Source organism: Helicoverpa zea, chromosome 8, assembly GCF_022581195.2.
Source record: "Helicoverpa zea isolate HzStark_Cry1AcR chromosome 8, ilHelZeax1.1, whole genome shotgun sequence".
NCBI classification, from domain to species: domain Eukaryota; kingdom Metazoa; phylum Arthropoda; class Insecta; order Lepidoptera; family Noctuidae; genus Helicoverpa; species Helicoverpa zea.
In genome coordinates, this window is record NC_061459.1 from 13,119,096 (window position 1) to 13,141,546 (window position 22,451).

General features: G+C 38.8%; 3 protein-coding genes across 6 annotated transcripts in view; 2 read left to right on the forward strand and 1 right to left on the reverse strand.

The window, feature by feature from the left end:
• The window catches only part of LOC124632661 (protein kinase C-binding protein NELL1-like), a 57,281-nt gene extending 56,850 nt beyond the window's left edge, over nucleotides 1-431 (forward strand). For both annotated transcript variants that reach the window (XM_047167581.1, XM_047167580.1), the window contains exon 17: nucleotides 342-431. In XM_047167581.1, the coding sequence (XP_047023537.1) occupies nucleotides 342-416 (75 nt within the window). In that variant the 3' untranslated portion in view covers nucleotides 417-431. The remainder of the gene's footprint in view (nucleotides 1-341) is intronic.
• Nucleotides 432-1,417: 986 nt separating this feature from the next.
• LOC124632670 (lipoyl synthase, mitochondrial) lies at nucleotides 1,418-5,739 on the reverse strand. Its single transcript, XM_047167607.1, has 8 exons — nucleotides 5,547-5,739; nucleotides 5,092-5,284; nucleotides 4,386-4,519; nucleotides 3,687-3,843; nucleotides 3,366-3,423; nucleotides 3,055-3,207; nucleotides 2,559-2,680; nucleotides 1,418-2,324 (listed from the first exon to the last, which is right to left on the reverse strand). The coding sequence occupies exons 1-8, from the start codon at nucleotides 5,592-5,594 to the stop codon at nucleotides 2,089-2,091; spliced, it is 1,101 nt and encodes a 366-aa protein (XP_047023563.1). The 5' UTR covers nucleotides 5,595-5,739; the 3' UTR covers nucleotides 1,418-2,088.
• Nucleotides 5,740-5,939: 200 nt separating this feature from the next.
• On the forward strand, nucleotides 5,940-21,075 carry LOC124632659. 3 transcript variants are annotated; one of them, XM_047167574.1, is made up of 15 exons: nucleotides 5,940-6,375; nucleotides 6,736-6,839; nucleotides 7,081-7,216; nucleotides 7,485-7,562; nucleotides 8,111-8,233; nucleotides 8,658-8,816; nucleotides 9,668-9,790; nucleotides 10,262-10,399; nucleotides 10,826-11,167; nucleotides 11,520-11,761; nucleotides 14,501-14,619; nucleotides 15,126-15,481; nucleotides 15,953-16,066; nucleotides 16,490-16,652; nucleotides 17,062-21,075. In XM_047167574.1, the coding sequence occupies exons 1-15, from the start codon at nucleotides 6,328-6,330 to the stop codon at nucleotides 17,823-17,825; spliced, it is 3,009 nt and encodes a 1,002-aa protein (XP_047023530.1). In that variant the 5' UTR covers nucleotides 5,940-6,327; the 3' UTR covers nucleotides 17,826-21,075. The 3 variants fall into 3 exon arrangements, with proteins under 3 accessions (XP_047023530.1, XP_047023529.1, XP_047023531.1); XM_047167573.1 differs by having other exon boundaries at nucleotides 5,941-6,375; nucleotides 9,665-9,790; XM_047167575.1 differs by lacking the exon at nucleotides 8,111-8,233 and having other exon boundaries at nucleotides 5,944-6,375; nucleotides 9,665-9,790.
• Nucleotides 21,076-22,451: the final 1,376 nt, after the last annotated feature.

Below are 22,451 nucleotides of genomic sequence, written 5' to 3' on the forward strand. Positions count from 1 at the left end.
AGTATAATTTCTCAGTATGAACAAATACCTAGCACTAATCGCATAATAAAAACATCAGAAAGCATGAAACTAATCAAAACTGCTTTCTGAGGAACCTGTAGACTTAAGTACCTACCTACCTACTTATCTACTAGCTGAAACCAATTATGTCTGCATATTCAATCTTTGTAACACAATTTGTGTAATTGGCTGAGTCAACAACATGTTGCTATCATGGAATTCAAATTAACGTACACGGTTGACTAAAGGGATAAAAGAAGGAAACCTATTCGTGTAAAATCTTGTCTTGCAAAAGTGAGCACTGAACAGTCACACTATGTCAATCGTATTGTTCTGTTTAGGCATGCTGTCTCTCACGGGGGGAGGCCTGGCCGAAATATGGGAGTTTGGGGTGGACGCTCCTGGCAGCATGGTAATAGACCACAGAGAAGGTGACTTCTCACTCTTCGAGAAGACCAAGGAGATCAAGCTAAAAGTAAGTGAGCGTTCATCCTGTCAGGTGCATTTTTTTACCCTTTTGCCAGAGAACAGCCAGGACCCTCAATAACGGAAGGACCATCGTGTTTATATGTCCTGCAGTGGTTTAGGAATGACAACAAACGAAATGGTAGCCATTATAAATAATAGGTAAAGCTAATATGTGGTGTTTATAAATCAGCATCATCAGCGTTTTTATCGTCCCATTGCTGGGCACAGGCCTCCTCTCACACACAAGTAACGAGCGTTATTCATACAAGATAACCCTTTCCTCAGGTCCCACGATGTTACGTGATGGAGTATATAAGGGTGGCAGTCCATAACCCGGTGTCAACTCCTGTGGTGAGGTATAACAAGTCGCTGCACATAGTTTCCATCGCTTACAAGGCCCTGCAGTACAGTGCTTCGAGTTATATGATTATTGCGAAAGCAGCACGCAAGCCCGGCTGCTATAAAAAAATAGACCTCGATTTAAGATATGGAGAAAAACATCCTTTATAAGTGTTTATGTATTGAGCTATTGAGGAATAAATATGCGATAACATGTGGGTTCAGGTTGCTTTTGTTTATGAATATTCCTGTTGTATATTCTGAGAGTAGACTGTAGGTATGACTCCAAAAATAGACTTGTGAGATGGGTGTCGGATTGAAGATGTGCGAGTCGACGACCTTAAATGAAACAGGGATCCTGTGAAAATACTTATCTTTCTTATTGTGACAATAGGGTAATAGGTACCATACCTTTGGGTAATACCATAACTAATATATTTTGTAATACTCTAAATTGAAAAGATAATTTCAGTAAATCTCTTCATAGTCGTTTGTATTAAAAAATTCCGTTACTACCATTGGTTACCTATTTCAAAAGTATATAGGTCAAAAGTACCTAACAGATTAATGGTTACCAACTGACGAAATATATATTAAATAAGAAGAAAACTTATTAAACAATTGATATAATTGATTTATGAACAAGTAACAAAAACAAAAAGCAAGTTTCATAATAAATAGCTTTGAGTGATTTACTAGCGACATACAGATCCATTATATACATTACAATATTCTACAACATTAGGTGCACAACGCAGTGGTCTAAACGTTAATTAAAAAACTCGCAATAGTTAAATCGCTTTTAATAATATTTTGATTTGATAAAAAGCAATATTATTACAAATCAGCAGTTTAAAACCAGTTGATTTTCAGCTCGGTTTTTCTGCGACAATTTGTCGTGTTTTAAAAACCGTCTTATTTACTTCATTGTCTTCATTGGTCAATCATATAATGTGTTTAGTCAACATAAAGTCGTCAATTTTGCATTGCTATTTTAACGACTACAGATTCCTTTTAGCTGATATTAAAACTGGTTGTTAATCAACCTTATCAACAAAAGCATTAATTGTTATTACTATCTACAATCAGCAAAAACATGACTTTGTGCATGTAAGACAGAATTGAATCCTGAGTCAGGTGAAACTGAAAATTGCACTCTAAAGTTAAGACGAAAAGGTTTATTAACGCTACACCACTGCTGAACACCACTTCTAAAATCGTCTAAAAATACAAAACTAGCTTTTTATCACAACTCTTCGGGTCTTTGTACTAATCTTCGGGTCAGATGCTTTTAGCCTTCCTGTCTTTCAGTAGGCTGGTGATGAAGAACTCCCCTGCCCTGTATGAGGACCTGACGAGAGGTCCACTGGCTGTGTAGAGGAACCCGAGCTCGTTGCCTCGGTCCTCCCAATGTTTGAACTTGGCCGGAGTGACGTATTCAAAGACTTTGAGGTGACGTTTGGTGGGCTGCATGTATTGGCCTAGAGTGAGGCAGTCGACGCCGGCTTCGCGGAGATCTGTGAAAGTTGTATTTTGCAGTTAAGTAGATGAGGATTTGAAATTGCATCTCAAACGTATCGATCATGAAATGACACAATTTTCCATTTGATATGCAATAAAAGTGTACTATTATCAATAAAGAGGAGAGTATGGATAGTGGTAAATAAGCATTGGTCCCAACCCCTAACCAACGTTGGTGCATATTGCATGAGTAAATAAACAATATACATAATACTAAAAAAGTAACTGACCTCGCATGGTCTGTTCCACTTGCTCATCGGTTTCGCCAAGTCCCAACATGATGGAGGACTTGGTGATCAAGTCAGGATTTACTTCTTTGGCCGTCTGCAATACTTTTAGGGTCTGGCGGTACCTGATAAGTAAATGGAATATTACAAGTTACTGTTGAGGCAAATAATATTTACTTAATTATCTTTTTACCAGTTTCCCGTTTCAGCTTTTTAAACATATTGTATACGGGTTGAAAACCCTCATCGCTTTAGTGATACAGTTTATCATACTTGTGCACAGGCTAGTTCTTGGTTAACAACTCGTATAAAATAAAAATGTAAAAGTAAAAAGTGCATGAACATCAACATGGAAAAAAAATCATGGCGTTGTCTCTAATTATGACGTCCTATTTACAGAAAGCTATATAATGACATTTGAGTAAATGTAACAGCAATCGAAGCATCAATTCAGTCTCCTAAGCCTGAACATATTATTACATAATATCCAAAGACATACCCAGCCCTAGGATCTCTGACGAATGGCGTGAGTCGCTCGACAGTCTCGATGTTGTGCGCGAACACGTCGAGCCCGCAGTTCGCTATCGTTGCTATGCACTCGCGGTTCGCTCTGAAGTCCGGCACCAAGCATTCTACTAGAATCTCCTTGTTCCTGATGAAGATACGTATCAAAAGTCAGCACTCATAAAGTCACACAATAATACATTCAAGAATTATTACAGATGGCAAAAGAAGTCAGAAGGCAAATAAATTCTTATATTTATTAAACTAGGAAAGAAGCACATGTAACACATTTATATTTTTACTTACTGTCTTTTGATTTCTCGAACTGTTTCAGCAAAATGTGCTGAACCACCATCAGGTAAATCTGCAAAGATAAACATAGATTCATATTATAATTAGTCGAAAAAAATCCCATTTCTTGGCCATTTCGTGGATTATACTTTTACATTTCCTGGTACTCAAGTGAAATAAATGAAATAGGTATTAAAGAACTAGAAAGATCACACTTATAATAAAGGCAAAAGTTTGTCCCTTCTTCACGTGCATCTGACAGAACGGATTTTGAGGAAACGGGTGAAACACCAGGCGGAACTTAGCGGAATAACAAAAGAAGTTATTATAACTTACCATCTCTATCGACGGAGGTGAGCACGATATACCCGAGCCCCCACTGGTTGATAGCTCGCGCGGTGTTGCGCGGCTCCTCCGGGTCCAGGGGCGGAGGCCGCCGCGACGTCTTCACCGAGCAGAACATGCAGCCGCGAGTGCATGTGTCTCCCATTAGCTGGGGGGATAAATATACATTGTTTGTTGGGTACTTGGAGAGCTGAATGTAGTGTCTATCTTAGGCTAACAGGTCAGGGTCTGCGGTATTGTTAAAAATAGTTACAGCAGCTGTGGTTGTAAAGGGCTTGAGCAGGAACATCGATCATAACATCGAAATCGATCTCAGTGGTGTGCACTTGGAGAGGCCTATGTCCAGCAGTGGACTGCGATAGGCTGATGATGATGATGATAATGATGAGCAGGAACATGGTAGGTTTTAGTCAGTGAGGGTTTGCCATTCATACAGCCTGAGTGGCAGATGCTCACAGTGGGAGCTGTTTGATGATTTTCCACCAAAAATAAGAGCTTCTCAGGTAAATTTATGTAGTAATTTATGTAGATAAGTAAGAGCTGCAGAGCTATCTAATTCCCATTTGCACCTACAATCTCAAATGAGTGAATTCATTGTTGATGAAAAATTGTTGGAATACCAAAGCCTTTAGGCTTTTACCACTTACTAGAATTGTAGTCATGTTCGTTTGTAATATTGACATAACTCACCATGATAGTAGCAGTAGAAGTGCCATGCTTGCCTCCACTCCAGCACTCTCCGATGTTAGGACAGCGAGCCTCTTCACACACGGTGCTGAGTTTCAACTCTCTCAGTTGTTTCTTTACTTCACTGAATTTTGCTCCTGCAACAACATAACGTAACCATGAACTCTGTCATTTACAATATGAAAATGTGTTAGTATGTCAATCTCGGAAACCGCTCAATTTAAAAAATCGTTAAGTGGCAGAGTCCATTTATAGAGGAAGGCTACAAGCAACTCTTTACCAGAGTATTTCTCATGGGATGGGGGTTTTATAATACTGCAAATATGAGATAAGAGCCTCAAGCAGATGGTTACAAATATTGTTTAACAATGATAACAAAAATCATTAATTAAGCTATTGGTGTATTCAATGTTTGTTTGGAGATAAAAACAGTGATGTAAATTAATACTAGAATGGCTAGTGAATACTGATAATGATGTGTAGCTGTGTAATGATGTAGTGTTAATTCAATATTTTAAACTTGTAATTAAAATTTGTCATGTTTCATGGTGCAAATGTTTGTTGGGTACGCTTTCCCCTACTCTTATCAATTTAGAAGTTAGCAATGGATTAATAACTAGTTTTTAAGAATGTTTGTTTCAAGTATATTTTGAGAAGATATGAATATAACACATGAAACTGCAGGCAAATAGTAAATAAGTTTGTTTACCAGTAGGTATGGTAGTCTTCAACCAGGGAGGTAATCTGAGTCGTTCAGCCTCTCCCTTTTCCCTCTTCAGCTTGCCCTCATAATCTTCCCAGTCTTTCGGGCGGTCTTCTGACACGAAATCGGCGAAACTGGGACCATCACGTATTTTCTCTCGAATGGCATCTAGTTTACTTGTATGTTTACATCTTTGAAACTGAAAAACAAAATCGAATAATTCTTAAAGCTTTTCAAAACAAGGTTTTCAGCCAAATAATGCGCACAACTTTTTTTTTTCGAAGGAGGAAAATACTCAAGTTTTCAGTTAATTCTTTGTCACTTAACATTTCTACCATTAACTGCAAGCCCCAGTAAAGCAGACCTAGTGTAAACCGAGTTTCAATTAGTTATTTCATGACATTTTATCACTTGTTATGAGAATGTTATTTTGATGTCATTGAGGTTATTTTAATACTTACGTCACGACTTGTACAAATAACAGAAGATCTTAATTTGTTACGAAACATTGTAGCAGGCACAAATAGAATCAATTAAAATTTTCGTAAAACATAAACAGCAATTCGTTCTAAATCAATAATTTCGTTAACTTTTCATTCAGTTTTACTCCGCACAATAACAATCTGAATGTCGCATTCTGTCAATATTGACGTGTTATTTTGACAGTGACATACACATGCCATGAATAGTGACGCCCGTTACTATGGTATGGCCAAATCCTTTTCAAAAAAGAAACACTTTCGCCGTACCTTCGTTAGGATTCTAAGTTATTATAATATGGCAAGTTATTCACTAGTTAAAAGTTAATTAGCTATTAATTAATGATAATATTAGCTTCAAATAGAACTGACAATAAATTGCGTTTTGATTTTGCAAGTAAATCCCTAATCAACTTATTACAAAAGTTTCACAACACTATGCATCACGGTAAAAAAGTCTAGCTAGGGTAGGGCTTTGTTTGTAAAGTGGAAATTAAATGTAAAAAGAAACTTTTAGAGCTATTGTAGAGTAGTTAAAAATGTGATAGTGTAATGTTGATTTGATATAAGTTACTTAATATATTATAGAATATTTAGATTAATTATTGTAAATACAAAACTAAATAAATAATTGGTGACCTTGAGCGTAAGCAATACAGCTGTCAGATAACCTAACCACAATTTTTGTAAACGAAAGATGAAAATACGAGTTTCTATTGTGAAGTGTTATTTTATGCAGCGTAAATAAATATCCTTTGTAACAATGGATGAAACCGTCACACACTACATAACTTCCCACCCAGCTGATGAGGTAAAACCATTAAATTTTGTAATTGACTATGTACCTATCTAATTACGAATTAGTTTTATATGTAGTTAATCGATTATAGTGATTTGTGTATTCAATTGTTATTGCATTAAGTTTCAAAGACCCGAAAACTTAATTTCAATGATACCTGGTTAATATTCTTGAACACTTTAAATTAAATAAATTTACACTAAATTGCAGAGAATAAATTACACTTAAATATTTTTTACACCACCTACGGACCTATGTTCTGTGCCTACTGATTTAGATTTACAATATGAAGCTCACAACATCTCTTATGTCAAGAGAATAGATCTAGAGAGAGTATTATATCTCTAAAGGATCTTATATCTTTCTTTCCAGGCGGTACATGTGGACGGAAATGCCTTGGCCCTCAATGTGCAGGATGATGGAGGCGGCAGGGTGGCCATCATGCACTCCCAGACATTCTCCACCTCACTCTGCAGGTATACATACTCTTTACTGTACATAGTAGCAAGTTGTAATAAAATCCAGAACTGAACACAACATGATTTCCTTTGCCCACCCAAGAGAAGACTGGTTTTGTAAACGATTTGGGAGTATTTTTAATGCAGATCATAAGTATTCAAGCCTATTTCATATTTCTAGAGACTGTACAACTTTCCATTAGTTTTCCCTGAGTGTATTTATATCTGCAGTTAGTAAATAAACACTATTCTTCCCCAGACAAGTATCAGTGGGAGACCAAGTGGCTGAGGGTCAATGGGGGGAAGAGCTGATGGATCCAGAAGGCAGGCTGGCAGCTCTCATGGCACACATCACCTCCCAACAGTCGAGGGGACAGCCTCAGATGCACCATAAGGTATACAAAACATAGTTGAAATAATTGGATGATTTTTTAGAGTAAAGAGGTTTATTTTGCTATGTTTTGTCTATGGAACAACTGTTAATAAATTCTTGAATGATGAACGTCTGGGCTAATATTTATGTGCATTGAACATGAGACTATTTCAATTTAATTGATTCAGAAGGTTGACCTTACATTCATAATATCAGCAAGGTACTTAAAAATCCCTTATTTCTATGAGATATTTGCATAATGCAGGTAATCTTATCTAATCCATTTTCAGATTCATACAGTAAGGGGTGATGTGGATAGCTCTATAATCCTGGATAGCTCCATGAGGCTATTCCATGGCCCACCAATGGTAAGCAAGAATTTTGATTGTCACAACACAAGTAATACTAGTTTTTATGACTATTTCTAGCACTGATTCTATCAATTTTTATTTACCTTTTTCTGTTTTTTTTTTTTTTTTTTTTTATTTTTATTTATCATCCAGTACTTTTTCAGTAGAACAGTTCAACTCATCTTACTGGCACAAGATAGATGTGTCAATTACCACAATTATTTTGAGTAATCTTTACATTGTAGAACCCATTATAGTTATCTGTACCTAATATCATAAAACTGAAGAGTTGGTTAGCTTAAATGTAACTCAGGAACTACTTTCTCTATTAAAAAACTTATTTTAGTGCTAGATAGCCCTTTTATCGAGGAAGTATAAAAATATTCACAAATAGTCTTATAGTTTTAAGTTGCACATCAAAAATGAATTAAGATTAGTTTTGTAGCTGTTTCTACATATAAAGGTACAGTTCCGACTCGAGCGACTGTCACCAGCCTCTTGGATTCTCAGCTTGTCGCTTGTGGTGGTTTGGTGTTTCCTTTCTAAAGTGAGTATACTATTCCCAGGACCAGTCACAAGATGCCATAGTGGTAGACATAGGCCACCTGCCTCCTCTGCCTCCCTTGCAGGACATGAAACGGTGTCCCGAAACTGATTGGTTCAGTAATAAGGCCAAACTACAACTTAAAGTAAGTTAACTGTTAAGAATCACATTCGCGGACAGAGCGGCTATCTCATGCGGAATATTTACACGCATTCCGTGCTTTACATATCATTAGGATAGAATAGTAACCTATAGCCTCCCTCGATAAATTGGAATTTCGAATCAGTACAGTAGTTCCTGAGGATATCGCGTTCAAACCAACTCTTCAGCTTTATAATATTAGTATAAATTGTCCGATGTTCTTGATTCACATAACGCAAAGATCCATTTTATCTTTCGTTTATATCTTTGAAAAATACAATAAGGTATTACGAATTTTTACTCCGCGTTTTACAGATTTTCCTAATTTATGCCATTTCGTCCATTCCCCTTGCATCTTTAACATCACCTTCTTAAAGAACTTCGTACTTCATATATTGTAATTTGTAATCAATTTTATCTCCTAACAGGACGACTCGTCTATGGTGGAGTCAGACGGGCCAGTACTAGAATTAGGTCCGGGAGCATCGCCGGCGCAGCACAAACATCAGAGCAAGAAGAGTTTGCCGCACAAGAAGAGAATATCTAGGAAGTTGAAGAAGAATAACGGCAATAGTACTCCTGAGCAGGTTAGTTTAATATGTCTTAATTTTTCAACATCTTGCCTTAGTCTTTTTTCAACTATGTTGGAGTCGGCTTCCGGTCTCAGCGGATGCACCCGAGTAATAATTACCCCCTTGATAAGAATCTGGTTGCCAGTTTTTCTGGCGTCGGACCACCTGTAACGATGTTAAAATGATAGCCGCGGTCTACCAATTTAACGTGCCTTTCGAAAAAACTGAATGTATGTACAACTATACATATTAGTAAAAGAAGCGTGTAGTAGGTACATAAAGGTATATAATATACATTTATAGCAATACACGTGTATTGTAACTAAAGATGCAAACACCTTATTAGTGAAACGTGATAACGAAGCGACTAGTAATTAGGAAACAATGCTAATAGATATAGTTATCGATGACCTATATGACAATGTACCTAAGTGTAGACTTGTGTGGTAAACATTTATGTACGATTTTTGTTAGGTAAAAATTTGTATCGTTATGAGACCAAACTCTTTGTGTACGTCACTATGTCAGTACATCAGTTTATAGACCTTTTTATACCAGCTATATTATGATGATGTAATGTCAGCATTGTACTTGCAATACGTTCACTCATCATCATCTCCCGAGCATTTTCCCAACTATATCGAGGTCGGGTTCCAGTCTAACCGGATGTAGCTGAGTACCAGTGTTTTACAAGGAGCGACTGCCCTATCTGACCTCCTTCACCCATCAATCAACAGCAGCATGCTATCCTAAGCAGCATGCTATCCTAAGCCTATACGGCATCATCATCGAAGGCCAAAGACGCTGATTAAGGGGTCACAAAATCAATTAATTTAAACATGTTCGTTTACGTGGTATGTTAGCAGGAGCTGGTAGTGATCAGCTGTTCTGATGTGGATTCTCGCATGGGGCTGGCGGCGCCGGGCTCGGAGCAGGAGATCCTGCCCGACACCTTCGCGCCGCACCACGCGCACCACATCACCCATGAGGTACGTACAGGGGCATTAGATAACTGTGCCTTTCCCCAAATAACCTGATCGTCATTGCCAGGACTGATCACCTTTTTGTTTCATCATAAACTAGCTTATATACTAGATAGATAGATAGATAGATATACTTTATTAGGTACACCAATTTTACATTTTTGATCTTAATCTAGTTAAGGTAGGTGACATAATGGGCGGTCTTATCGCTAAGAGCTAGCTATATAACTAGCTTCCACCCCGCAGTTCCACCTGAGTCCCTGGTAAATGACTTCCCGTACCTTGATGGGGATAAAAAAATCTTTTGTTTTGTCCTTTCCCCAGGTCTAAAGCCCTGTAAATCCCACCAGTTTCGAGGGTTTTTGAGTTATAGAAATAATGTTACAAGAACGACCAGCTTTCATATACTTACGTATACAATATAGCTGATATTCGTGCTTGTTTAAACCCATTACAATTTTGTGGTTACTTATCTAGGTGCGTCCAATCTACATCTGCCAGCTATGCGGCGAGTTCTACGGAGAGGAACAGTTGAAGTTCTACCAGCATCTGAAACAACACTATGAGCCTCACATCATTATTGAGAACCCCGTGCCTGATTTGGGCATCGATAAGGTAAATATCGCCAGCAGGACATCATTAGTACTTTAGCAATTGAGTTTTTTTGCTGTTGTGTTTAAAATGAATAGTGTAACTGTTTGTCACACTTAATAATGTCTTGACGAACCAAAGATTCGATTTGGGAAGGATATAGGGTGCATTTAATAATTTTTGACATAATTATTTTAACATGTTACAGTTTGTAAATGGAAGAGTTATAAAGTTTTAATCAGCCTATAGGACCAAACTCCAAAAATCAGGAGCATAGAAGATTTTCAGCCACCGATAGAATTTCGTTTATCATTTATGCTCTAGCAGTTGTGAACTAAACGATTTGATTTGAGAAAGTCTATCCATCCTGTTCGCTTTGGTGAACTCTGGGCCACAGAGTTGAAAGACATTTTGTTAGTCTATGTTAGTATACTTTTTACTTTTTCACAGATGTCCAACAGCTGCATAGTAGACAACGTAACAACGATCCCAGATTCAATCGTAGAACTGTCTCTCGAGAACACCATACCCAAAACCATGTACCAAACGATAGACAAACACGTACTATACACTACAAGCGATAAAACATACACGTACCCTAACAATAAGGTTCAATATTCCATGGCAAGTATGGACAAGGAACCGCCCACTGTGGTACAAGAGGTTGAGAAGACGGATCTATATGATTCTTTGGATAAATTGGATTTGTACAGCTGCGGGAAGTGTAATAAGTCGTTTAGGAAGCAGAAGCAGTGTGAAGCGCATATTAAAGAGGTTCATAGTAATATGAAGGTAAGTTTTTTTTGGTTTTGTTTGTCTGTTTTTCGTGTTGTGGAAGAGTAGTAAATAAGTAAAGTTTTTGTCGCTGTCAAAGTTGATTGATTAAAGACAGACGCTAAGATATATTTTTTATATGGGACTTATGTACCTATATATTTTGTAATACCCATATATTTTTAAATTTGGACTTATCTATCTTCTTCAACTAGCTTGTTTTTTTTGTTCTTTGTAACGGAAATGGAACACTGGAATTTTATTGTGTGTTTGAGTATGTTTCGATAATTTTAAACCTATAGATAGTGCTGCGTTTTTCATTTTCATTAATGTGCCCAGCCTATAAAACCTTCTAATTTCCGTCCTACAGCTAGAAGACATGGGCGAATTCAGCGAACCAGAAGACTTAATGGAAGGCATCCACGTCGCCGTCGACGAACCACATGAATCGCACGTTCCGCACGATTCCCACGTTCCTCACGACTCGCACGTGCCGCACGACTCGCACGACGCGCACGAGTCGCACGCGCAACATCAACAGTATGAACATACGTTGCTGCCGCACCTGACGGTGGAAAACGGACATGCACATCAAGAGAATGTGAGGCATTGGTAAGTTATGGGATTTTAAGTAACCTGAGTGATCAGATTTTTAGGTACGGTGCGTTTTAGCGACATAAGTCGCGAGAAGTTATTTTTCTAATTACTGGCTTTCCTCTCCCAATTCCTCTTTTTCAATTACTCTATTTATTGCCTTAGGTATAGCTTCAATGACTGTAAAAGGCATAAGTGTGTGCCAAAATATAGCTGCGTAGAAACCTTTTCCATTTATCAGTGGGTCGGGCTTCGTGGGCGACCTATGATCGAAAATCCTAAAACGGCCATTAAGCTTAGCCAGAACATAATTTTAATATTTGCATATCTTCTGACAAAGCGTAGCGTTCTAATTATCTGTAAGACTTTTATATTGTGCCTATTAGCCCGGTCAAAATAGACATAAAAGTAGTGGTCAAATAACAAAAAATCCCAGAAAGCTGATTTATGGTGGAGAGCTAGATTTGATCATTATAAATAAAAAACTAAAAGTCCCCATCGATCCCATGTGTGCGTCAAAAGTTCTTCGAGGAAAACATCAAAATTTTAGGTTTTTTTATTTTTTCGAAAACGGTAAGTTTTATCAAAAAAGAACATCAGAACAAAGTTGTAGATCTTAAAATTTTCTACAAAAATGGCATTGACAGTTTTCTCTTAAATGTTACCATTCCTGAGATATTGCGATTCAAAGAGTCACACTACACTTGATATGCACATATAAGCAACGTATATTGACTGCAAGCAAGCAATACCTCCTATCTGACTCCGGGTGGATTTTAAAGGGGAACAATAAAACTTAATAAAATCCTTATTCCGAGGAAGGTATAATGAGATACTGAAAATCCAAGTTTTCTTTTTCTAAGCATAGTATTGATTAATAAAGTTTTTTGTTTTTATTTTGAATCTAAAGGTAGTTTATGGTAGATACAAGTTTTTTGGTTTTTTGAAACAAAAATGTCAGATAGGAGGTATTGCTTGCTTGCAGTCGATATACGAGGGCTTTGATTGTCAGACTCTTACTGACTAAAAACCGTCGTGTTTCGTCGTTAGCCTTTTATGTACCAGGATCGCGGTAACTCTGTCGAACAATCCCGCAGCCCCAGCAAGCCTTGGCCCTGCTGGGCCCCGCTGGGGTTGCTGACATCTCTTTGAGGAGCGCGTGAAAAACGCGCGCCGCCGACACGGGTTCTTTGTCTATTAACTAGACATGAGCGATGACCCACCCAAACTCACCGCCCACAGACCCACGCCTACGGTGGCCGGGAGTCGTCTCGCGGCACCCGGCGCCCGTGGTGTCTTCCTGGTCCAGCGCGGCGGCCGGGATGAGAGGTGCGAACTCTTTGTCGTACCGCCTCCTCCTTCTCGAGAATGACTGCTTCGCAGAAGGAGGCGACATCATCCCACTCTCTCTTGCCCCGGACCATGGCCTGAACCAGGGCCGGATGCGAGAGGTCGCCGCCGTCTAAAGCCTCGACGAGGACCCGACGGTGCTATTCCCACGCACACCTGGACTGTGTGGTACACCGTGCCCTTGGGGATGTCCGCACAGTGGTGACACCCCGGCGCCTCCTCACGACCGATTCGATACAGGTACCTCCCGAAACAAACGTATTCGGTGAGGACCTGCGTCACGCGGTACGTGAGGCCGCCATGACTCCTCCCGAGCCACTCCTCAAAGAGGGGACTTACCGCCACGATGGTGGCATGCCCTAATTTACAAAATAATGTGTAAAACAGAGATTAGGTTAGGAGTTAGCAGTTTACAGTTTAACTTTCAGTTGCATTGTATAATTTTGTTAGCTTACTATTGTTATATAATAGAATGTTTGTGAAAATATTACTTTTTATAAGAGTGTCTATGGAGTTTCTTGCCGGCTCTTCTCCATGAGACCAACTTTTTGGAACCGTGCAAATAGTGTGACATTTCATAGGAGCCTGCAAAGGCCTTTTTTAATAAAAATATTTTGATCTTGGTTTAGAATTTCAACGTGGGCACTCTAGCCTCAGTGACAAGCCACGTGAAAACCCGCCATGACCCAAGATAATATCGAGGCTATGCGGCAGTTAAATCTCGCAGACCAACATTTAACATACCGTGACATAGATCCGTGGGCATAATAACGATTTTTTTACATTGCCCAAAATTAAGCAAAGGGGTCAACGTTTCAGCACACCTGAAAAAGCTGTTGACTCATACAAATCGGCCAATTTGACTACCCCCACTTCAGAATGGAATAAATGTTTCAAGAACTGGTTTTAATGCATGCAAAAGTGCATTAAATATCGCGGAGAATTCTTTGAAAAATAATAAATGGTATTAACCTATTAGATTGTCTTTACTTATTACAAACCACACAACTTAAAAGGCAGCCCTCGTATATACGTTGCTTATATGTGCATATCAAGTGTAGTCTGACTTATGAGTCGCGATATCTCTGGAATGATAACATTTAGGAGAAAACTGTCAATGCCATTTTTGTATAAAATTTTAAGATCTACAACTTTGGTCTGATGTTGTTTTTTTATAAAACTTACCGTTTTCGAAAAAAATACAAAAAAAACAAAAATTTTAACGTTCGACCTCGAATAACTTTTGACGCACACATGGGATCGATGGGGACTTTTAATATTTTATTTATAATGATCAAATGTAGCTCTCCACCAAAAATCAGCTTTCTGGGAATTTTTGTTATTTCAAATGTCTATTTTGACCGGGCTACTATGTCTTACAAATAACATTATGATTCATATATCCAGGTACGGTCGCGGGGCTAGCACGGCGCCCCCGGGCGGCGCAGCTCCCGCGGGCGCGGTGCAGTGCTGCGCGGCGCCGCATGATACACAACACCTCAAGATGCTTAAAGCTAACTCGCAATGTATAGTATTACTTTCTTTATAATACCCCCCATTTAACGCCATTTGGCTTAAAGGTTACTATTGTAACGACTATAGTTCCCTGTATAGTTCATGTTCGAATAAGGAGGATGGCCTTGTTGTTCAATTTGCAGTCATTCTCTTGATTTCATTTGCTAAATAATTTGTTAATTGAAATATGGACAGCACTGTAATGATGAATAGACATGAACATTGACACCGATGCCGCATTGGTGTTGTAAAACATGTATTTTGTCTTATGCACTTGTTGCATACCAATGCTACAATAGTCAATATCTGCCACATGCCTCGGAAACACCTGATCGCCTAAATCAAATGTTAAAAATACTATGCATGTATATATTTTAAATACTAAATTAGTATATTATTTCTTTTAATCCCATGCCTCCTATAGGTTATATGTTACTGATAATATTTTTAAACATACAAATTGCCATTTTGAAAAATACAATTTTATATTCCTAATCTCACCATTACAACCCAACAGATGAAATCCTGCGCCGTATCCTAGAAACAGATGTGACAACCAACAACCAGAATTTCGCCGACAACATTATACCCGACAACGCCGACAACATTATAACCGAAAACCCCGACAACATGATGTCCGACAACGCCGACACTTCTGACCTACCTAATGACAACCCACCACCTGATGACACTCCTGCTAGTGACGTGAAACCAGATGTGGAGAAGAAGAAAAGTAAACATTTCGAGTGTCCAGAGTGTCCGAGAGTGTTTCAACATCGGAATAGTTTGTTGTATCATTTGTTGTCGCATAGTGGGAAGCAGCACATGTGTCGAGAGTGCGGGAAGGGATTTTATACTGTTGCTGCGCTTAAGGTAATTTGTGTATTTAGTTTACTGTCTAAAAATATAATAAAAATAAGTTAATTGACGTGCATAGATAATGGCATGAAAATCTTCTGAAAGATTCTAGAAGGGACAACATTTATTTTGTTAAAAAAAGTGATGTTTTTCGATAGAACACGTCTGCCTAAGCGTATGTTAATATTGCACCAAATCTGTAGCACTACTGTGCTCGATTGTAGTATTTATGTTCTAAAAGTACAACGTTTAATTTCTAAAAGTATCTTGCCAGAACTTGACGTTTTCATTATTTTTTGTTAATTCAAAATACTTCCCAAAATGGTACCGTTGTCATCAAATCTAGGATCTGATAATAGAAACCCTGAGTTTAAAAAGAAAAAAGCATCGAGATCATTTGCCTTAGTTACATACTACTCAAATGGTGTGTACGTTTCACTACTGAATCCACTTGACTATGTAAACATTCGTCCGTCCGTCCGTCAGATCCACAAGCGCGTGCACAACGGCGACCGGCCGTACAAGTGCGACGTGTGCGGCCGCGACTTCCGCCAGTGGAGCGACGTCAAGTACCACAAGATCTCCATACACTCCGACCAGGTCACTACTTTATTATTTTTGATTTTTTTATACCAGGATTGTACAAAACATCCCGGAATTTTGAAGTTGTCCTGGAAGGGCGCTTATAGCCTTTTAGCCTTTTCAGTAGTAGACGTAGTTTTCAGTGGTAGTCGTCTTCGATTTCACGTATTACAGCTATTTCATACTTTTGGATTTTCCGAGCGAAAAAACTGTTCGCCATCGCTTGTTTCTTTCGGGCAAACAATTGACAACTGCTGCATCAAAAACCTCGCTATACAGGTTGTACCAACCAATCGATATCACGCAACAAGCCTAGTGGAAAATCCGCTCGGAAAATTCGCTAATGTGCAAAGGCTGTTTTGGCGGTGCTTTGGTTAAACCTCGCACGTACCCTTTCAATTTTACTTACCTGTAAATCTAAAACATATGATTTTCGTCCAGAAACTATTTAAATGCGAGTTCTGCGGCAAGGAGTTCGCTCGCAAATACTCCCTGAACGTCCACCGTCGCATCCACACGGGCGAGAGGAACTACAAGTGTGACTACTGCACCAAGACCTTCCGAGCCTCGTCCTACAGGCTCAGCCATATGCGGACACATACTGGTATGTAGATCACGTCAAACTTAATTATAATGCTCGGATGTTAGTTGCAAGACGCCGTTCAGTTTGACGAAAACTTTCCTTAGTATGTATTTTGTATATGCTTCAACATCGGGGTAAAATAAATCGGTTCTCAGACAAAACTTAAATTTTGGGTTATCATACTTTGTTAAGCTAGCGGTTTGCTTCTTTTCTTACTAGAATAATATCGGTATTTGTTCGGTATTGAACACCTGTTGTTGTCTCACTTATAACTCAACTTTATGTGTTTTGAAAAATCGTATCGTGCAATATCGGAAAAGATATTATTATTCTACCCATTAATCTTGCATCTCATCTCAATAGTAAACATAACTAAAAATGAGTATCACCTTATGTATAAAAATATTTAACATTTTACTTTGTTTCGCAGGTGACAGACCCCACAAATGTTCCCAGTGTGACAAGAGTTTCCGCGTGGGAGGCGACCTGCGCCGGCACATGCTCATACACGACAAAGTGCGGAACCGGATTACAGACCAGAAGACCAAGCCCAAAGACAACGACGACAAGAAACCCATAGACAAAGCAGACGACAAACCTAACATCAAAATAGAATCATCTAAAATTAAGAAAATTGCCCTAGCATCTACTACTAAAGGTCCCATAATTTTAAGGTCTTCTGAAAAGAAAACTAAGCCTAATAAGAAAAACCATAATCCCAAAAAAGGAGCGCCTAACGTAACCATAGACCAGCTAGATGAAAGCTATACAAATAACGTGGAAGTGTTCGACACGAGGCAAGACGGACATTATGGAAAGTTAGTTTCTGCTAAAGAGGAATATAGTGAGTGTAATTATAAAGACGAACTCGAAAATCCGTTTGCGAAGCAAGTTATAGAGTACAAAGAGGAACAAAGCCACGAGAGGGAACTTGCTATACTGAGGCCTATGTTTAGGAACAATGTGCTCTGTGATCAGACTGTGGCCGAACCCGACCATACAGTGTTTAGACAAGAGAATACTGACGGGAAAATGCAAGTGTACACTCATATAGAGAAGGGTAATATCATAGTGCCTAATTCTCAAATGTCACTTGGACATTTGGAGCGTGACGTGCGGACAGAAATGCATGAAACTACTGAAAACGGCTTCATCGAGAGACTGACGGCGCTCTACAACATACCCGCGGTATGAGCCTCTGTGATACACAAACAGACCACGCCAAATAACTTTGCGCCTCTGAAGTCATACGAAATGCGAATGCGCAAGTTCGGAAGCGCACAGTTATCTGACGTGAGCTGTAACTAGTTTCAATTTTATCCATATAAATTAGTATTACAATCGCTGCTACAAGGCGCTACTTGGCTTGAAATGGCAAAATTGGATACGACTTTTCGTATCATAAGACTAAAATTAAATTAAAGATTAAAGACTGCGAATATGAAATACGAGTTTCCATATCCCCTTTTGCTAAGTATTTATTAATAGAAATAACTTTGTTTTATTACATTTTATTTGATGAATAAATGCTTAAAATATTATCGAGTAACAACAAGGTATGAAATCTTCCGAATGCTTCGTAGCGCCAAAAGTTAGTGGCATCCAAACTTATTTCTTAGGACCAAAATATATCAAATAATAATGCGAAAGTTTTATAAAACTAACATTTGTACCGCTTTGTTATTTATTAGGATTTTATATCGGCACGGGTCTTACGCAGACACATTGTATAATGTAGTCAATTTAATGTACTAGAATAGTCCAAATACTAGTTCTTTTATGTAATCACTATTTTCTTTAATTTTATTTATAATATTTGGACGGCGGTTACTACGGATCTATCTTACTTTTAATGCACTTAATTTTTTTCTTTTTATAATTTTTTAGCAAATAAAATATACAAAGCTTGATTTTTATCAATCGGGAATAATCTTCAACTTTTAAAAATACGGAATTCCTTGCTAATATTATAAATGCAAAAGTAACCCTGTCTGTCTGTCGCACTTTTACCGAAACTACTAAACCGATTATGATGAAGGGTAAAAAATATAGATATCCTAGACCCTATTACCCATAAGTAGTATGTAGTTCCCTCGAGATAAGAGTGGAACCGAGGAGAACACGTAGATTATACTTACTTTGTTTTCAAATAACTACGTTCTAAATGTATAACGCAGAACATTAGTGTGATAATAGTGACTTATTCTAGTGCAGTTTAGTATAATTGAACTAGAAGGACAACACAGCAATAAAATTAATGTACATAATTACTATTGGTTCAATGATCAAGTGATTTCTTTAAAAATGAGGATTGTTTTGATGGGTACCTAATTTTGCTGTTTTTGAGAAATTGCATTTGCCAATGTTAGGAATGGGAAATAAATGTACTAATTTATTATCTATAAGTGCAATTGATAAAAAGTAAGTACGTTAAACACCTTTTAAGATAGAATGATTATCGCATCATGCAAATTCTCTTGTGAGCCCGTGGCAGACACTAGTTCATGTAAATTTTTTGAGTCAACATTTCAAGCGCCAACTATATTAGATACCCACCATAACCAACCATATATTTAACCTGTTAAACAACTAATAATAATTCAAAGAGGCCTTTAATAAAGAACAGATATTGATATAAAAACTATAGTCAAATTTAATAGTTACGTTGTATTTATACATTTTAATATGTTCTATGATATAATGATCAAAATATACCGAGATGGAAATATATACTTCTAATGTATAAAGTTGACCTCGAAAATGTACTGTAAATAAAGTGAAATAATATCAAGTAATGTGCTGAAATAAAGACTGAATTCTAATGTTTTGCTAGTGTATGTTATGTATACTAATAACTTAAGCGTAATATTTTTACTTAGACTAGATGCAGCATAATGTAACGATAGAGTTATATGTTACTTACCTCGAAATACTCAAACGTTACTTAATTTTTAAGTTAAGCAGTTTTTGAATTGAGTGGCGTTTGAGTGTTTGGCCGATAGTGAATTATAGTGACGTTGTGACGTCGTAGTTACAGTGCCAATAACTGAAACTGCAGGATCATTTTATACATACATACCTTTTTGAAATAACCAAAATAATGCCAGGATTGGTTATAAACAGTACCTATTTGTAGTCGGAATAAAGGTTGCTATAGTTAATACTTAATAACTCCTATCCTAGAATAACACATTGATGACTCTAAAAAGGACATAACATTAACATAAGTATATGAAAATGGTTAGGTACCACGATTTGATATCATCTTATAGGCATTTTCATAGAGACAGTTGCTTGTAAAATGATCTTGCAGATATATTAGTTTCTCCATTAAACCACATAAATGAACTATAATGTTTTACTTCCACTTTGAACGAACTTATCACTATTAATAAAATTAACGACTGCTTGCCTATGTATGAACTAAAATCAAATGAAATGATGTTATATGTAGTCATGACATTGAACATGAATGATTTTATCATGCAATAAATAATTTTAGCAATAATTGAATTGAACCACAAACTAAAGAGTCATTTGTGAGAATTAAGCCATTTATGAAAAGGGAAATAATTGTATAATATCTTATTGAACCATTGATTGCACACTTATGAAGTTTTCAAAGTTTAAAGGCATTGATGAAATCTTAAACCCAACGGGTTTTAACCACAAGTTACATTGTATATTATTTTAAATCTTCATACATCTGAATAATCGAGCATTTGTTACACAAAAACTTTTAATCATCATATTACACGGCGGACTTGGTTTGCCGAGCCTTCTAACATGGTTATACAATACAAAAATTTTAAGAAATGTTTTAACTTTTAAGTATTCACAACATCTTAAGGCTGTGTTCAAACCAAACTGACTGTCAGCCGCCGAATGTGAGCGAGCGTTACGCAGTTTATTGTATTTCCATACTTATATGCATTTTTTCGTTCACATATAACCGACGATACGCTATGAGTAATATGCACTGACGCTGACTGGTTTGAACGCAGCTTAACTGATAATTATCTTAAAAAATAATTGAAGCAAGCTTCAAATTGATTTTATCCCTTTTACACACACGCATCTACCACGAATTATTACAAAAAATAACTGAAACAAGCTTCACACTGATTTTATACGTTTTAAAATACACACATACACACACAAGGTAATGTATTACTTAATTTTTAATTCAATAATTTATTCTTCCAATGAATCTGCTTTCAAAATAACTTAGAAGAAATCTATCAATATATCTTATACAGTCATACACTTTGAATGAAATATGTTTTTGTATGTTTTCTCCTTCCAATACATAATGTAAATAACTATGCTTCCGAAAGACAAGTAACTGTTCATAAGTTCACGGAGTCTATGTACCACCAAGTTTTGTACATTGTAAATACTTGTAACCTATCATAGTTCAAGAGAATAAATGAGTTTCTTGTTACTTGTAGTGTTTTCATTTCGATTTCGACCTATGAAAATTGTTTTCACTTCTAACTGCAAAAATACAATTAAATCAGAAAATGTTTCTTCGATAGGTATACTTTTTACTATGTTAAAAGTTACAGTATTTTTTCGTCAAACAGATGCTTGAGAAACAGTCGGCTTTATAAGGCTGTGATTCTAGGAAAGCAAGGAAAAGTCCGGCTAAGCAGTACACGGCCTATCGAGAGGATCCAGCTGCTGGGCCTGGAGGTGGCCTTGCACAAATCCGAGGCCATGTGCTTTCATGGGCTTCGGAACGCGCCACATTCAGGCTCCCAAGTCACGGTGGGGGGGGTTACCATCGGCGTCGAGAGGGCGATGAAATACCTGGGACTCGTCCTCGACGGCCGGTGGAACTTCGTCGAGCATTTCCGACGTTTGGGCCCCAAACTGGAGAAGGCAGGTGCTGCATTCAAGCGGCTCCTGCCCAACCTGGGAGGCCCAAACGCCTCCTGCCGTAAACTCTACGCGGGGGTCATGCGGTCCATGGCCCTTTACGGGGCCCCGGTATGGGCACGTTCGGTACGGCCGCGGGCTGTACACTACCTGAACGTGCCCCAAAGGGTGATAGCCATTAGGCTAATCCGGGGGTACCGCACGATCGCCCGCGAAGCAGCTGGCCTACTTGCTGGACTGCCACCGTGGGATCTGGAGGCGAGGGTCTTCTTGCGCCTGTACGACTGGCGCGAGGAGGCTCAGCGCCGGGGGGAAACCCCGTTGCCGCGGCAAGTTGTCGCGCAGCGGGCAGAGCTCCGGCGCGATCTCATGGTGGCCTGGAGGGAGCGACTGTCGCAACCCAGTGCAGGGCACGCCACCATCGTGGCGGTAAGTCCCCTCTTTGAGGAGTGGCTCGGGAGGAGTCACGGCGCCCTCACGTACCGCATGACGCAGGTCCTCACCGGACACGGTTGTTTCGGGAGGTACCTGCACCGCATCGGTCGTGAGGAGGCGCCCGGGTGTCACCATTGTGCAGACAGCCCCGAGGACACGGTGGACCACACAGTCCAGGTGTGCCCCGCATGGGAAGGGCACCGCCGGGTCCTCGTCGAGGCTTTGGGCGGTGGCGACCTCGCGTCCGGCCCTGGTTCAGGCCATGGTCCGGGGCGAGAGGGAATGGGATGCCGTCGCCTCCTTCTGCGAAGCGGTCATGCTCGAGAAGGAGGAGGCGGAACGCCAGAGAGTTCGCACCTCTCATCCCGGCCGCCGCGCTGGACCAGGTAGACACCATGGGCGCCGGGTGTCGCGAGATGACTCCCGGCCACCGTAGGCGTGGGTCTGTGGGCGGTGAGTTCGGGTGGCTCATCGTCCCTCTGTCTACTTAGACGACAGACCCGT

What these genes read in the sequence shown, in the direction of transcription:
- LOC124632670 (XM_047167607.1), bottom strand. Translation starts at nt 5,594, where the DNA reads ATGTTTCGTAACAAATTAAGATCTTCTGTTATTTGTACAAGTCGTGAC. An exon ending in GAAGACTACCATACCTACTG is followed by an intron (nt 4,520 to 5,091) that starts GTAAACAAACTT and finishes ATGTTGTTGCAG; the next exon opens with GAGCAAAATTCAGTGAAGTA. An exon ending in AGTGGAACAGACCATGCGAG is followed by an intron (nt 2,325 to 2,558) that starts GTCAGTTACTTT and finishes CAACTTTCACAG; the next exon opens with ATCTCCGCGAAGCCGGCGTC.
- LOC124632659 (XM_047167573.1), top strand. Translation starts at nt 6,328, where the DNA reads ATGGATGAAACCGTCACACACTACATAACTTCCCACCCAGCTGATGAG. An exon ending in CTTCCCACCCAGCTGATGAG is followed by an intron (nt 6,376 to 6,735) that starts GTAAAACCATTA and finishes CTTTCTTTCCAG; the next exon opens with GCGGTACATGTGGACGGAAA. An exon ending in GCTTAAAGCTAACTCGCAAT is followed by an intron (nt 14,620 to 15,125) that starts GTATAGTATTAC and finishes ACAACCCAACAG; the next exon opens with ATGAAATCCTGCGCCGTATC.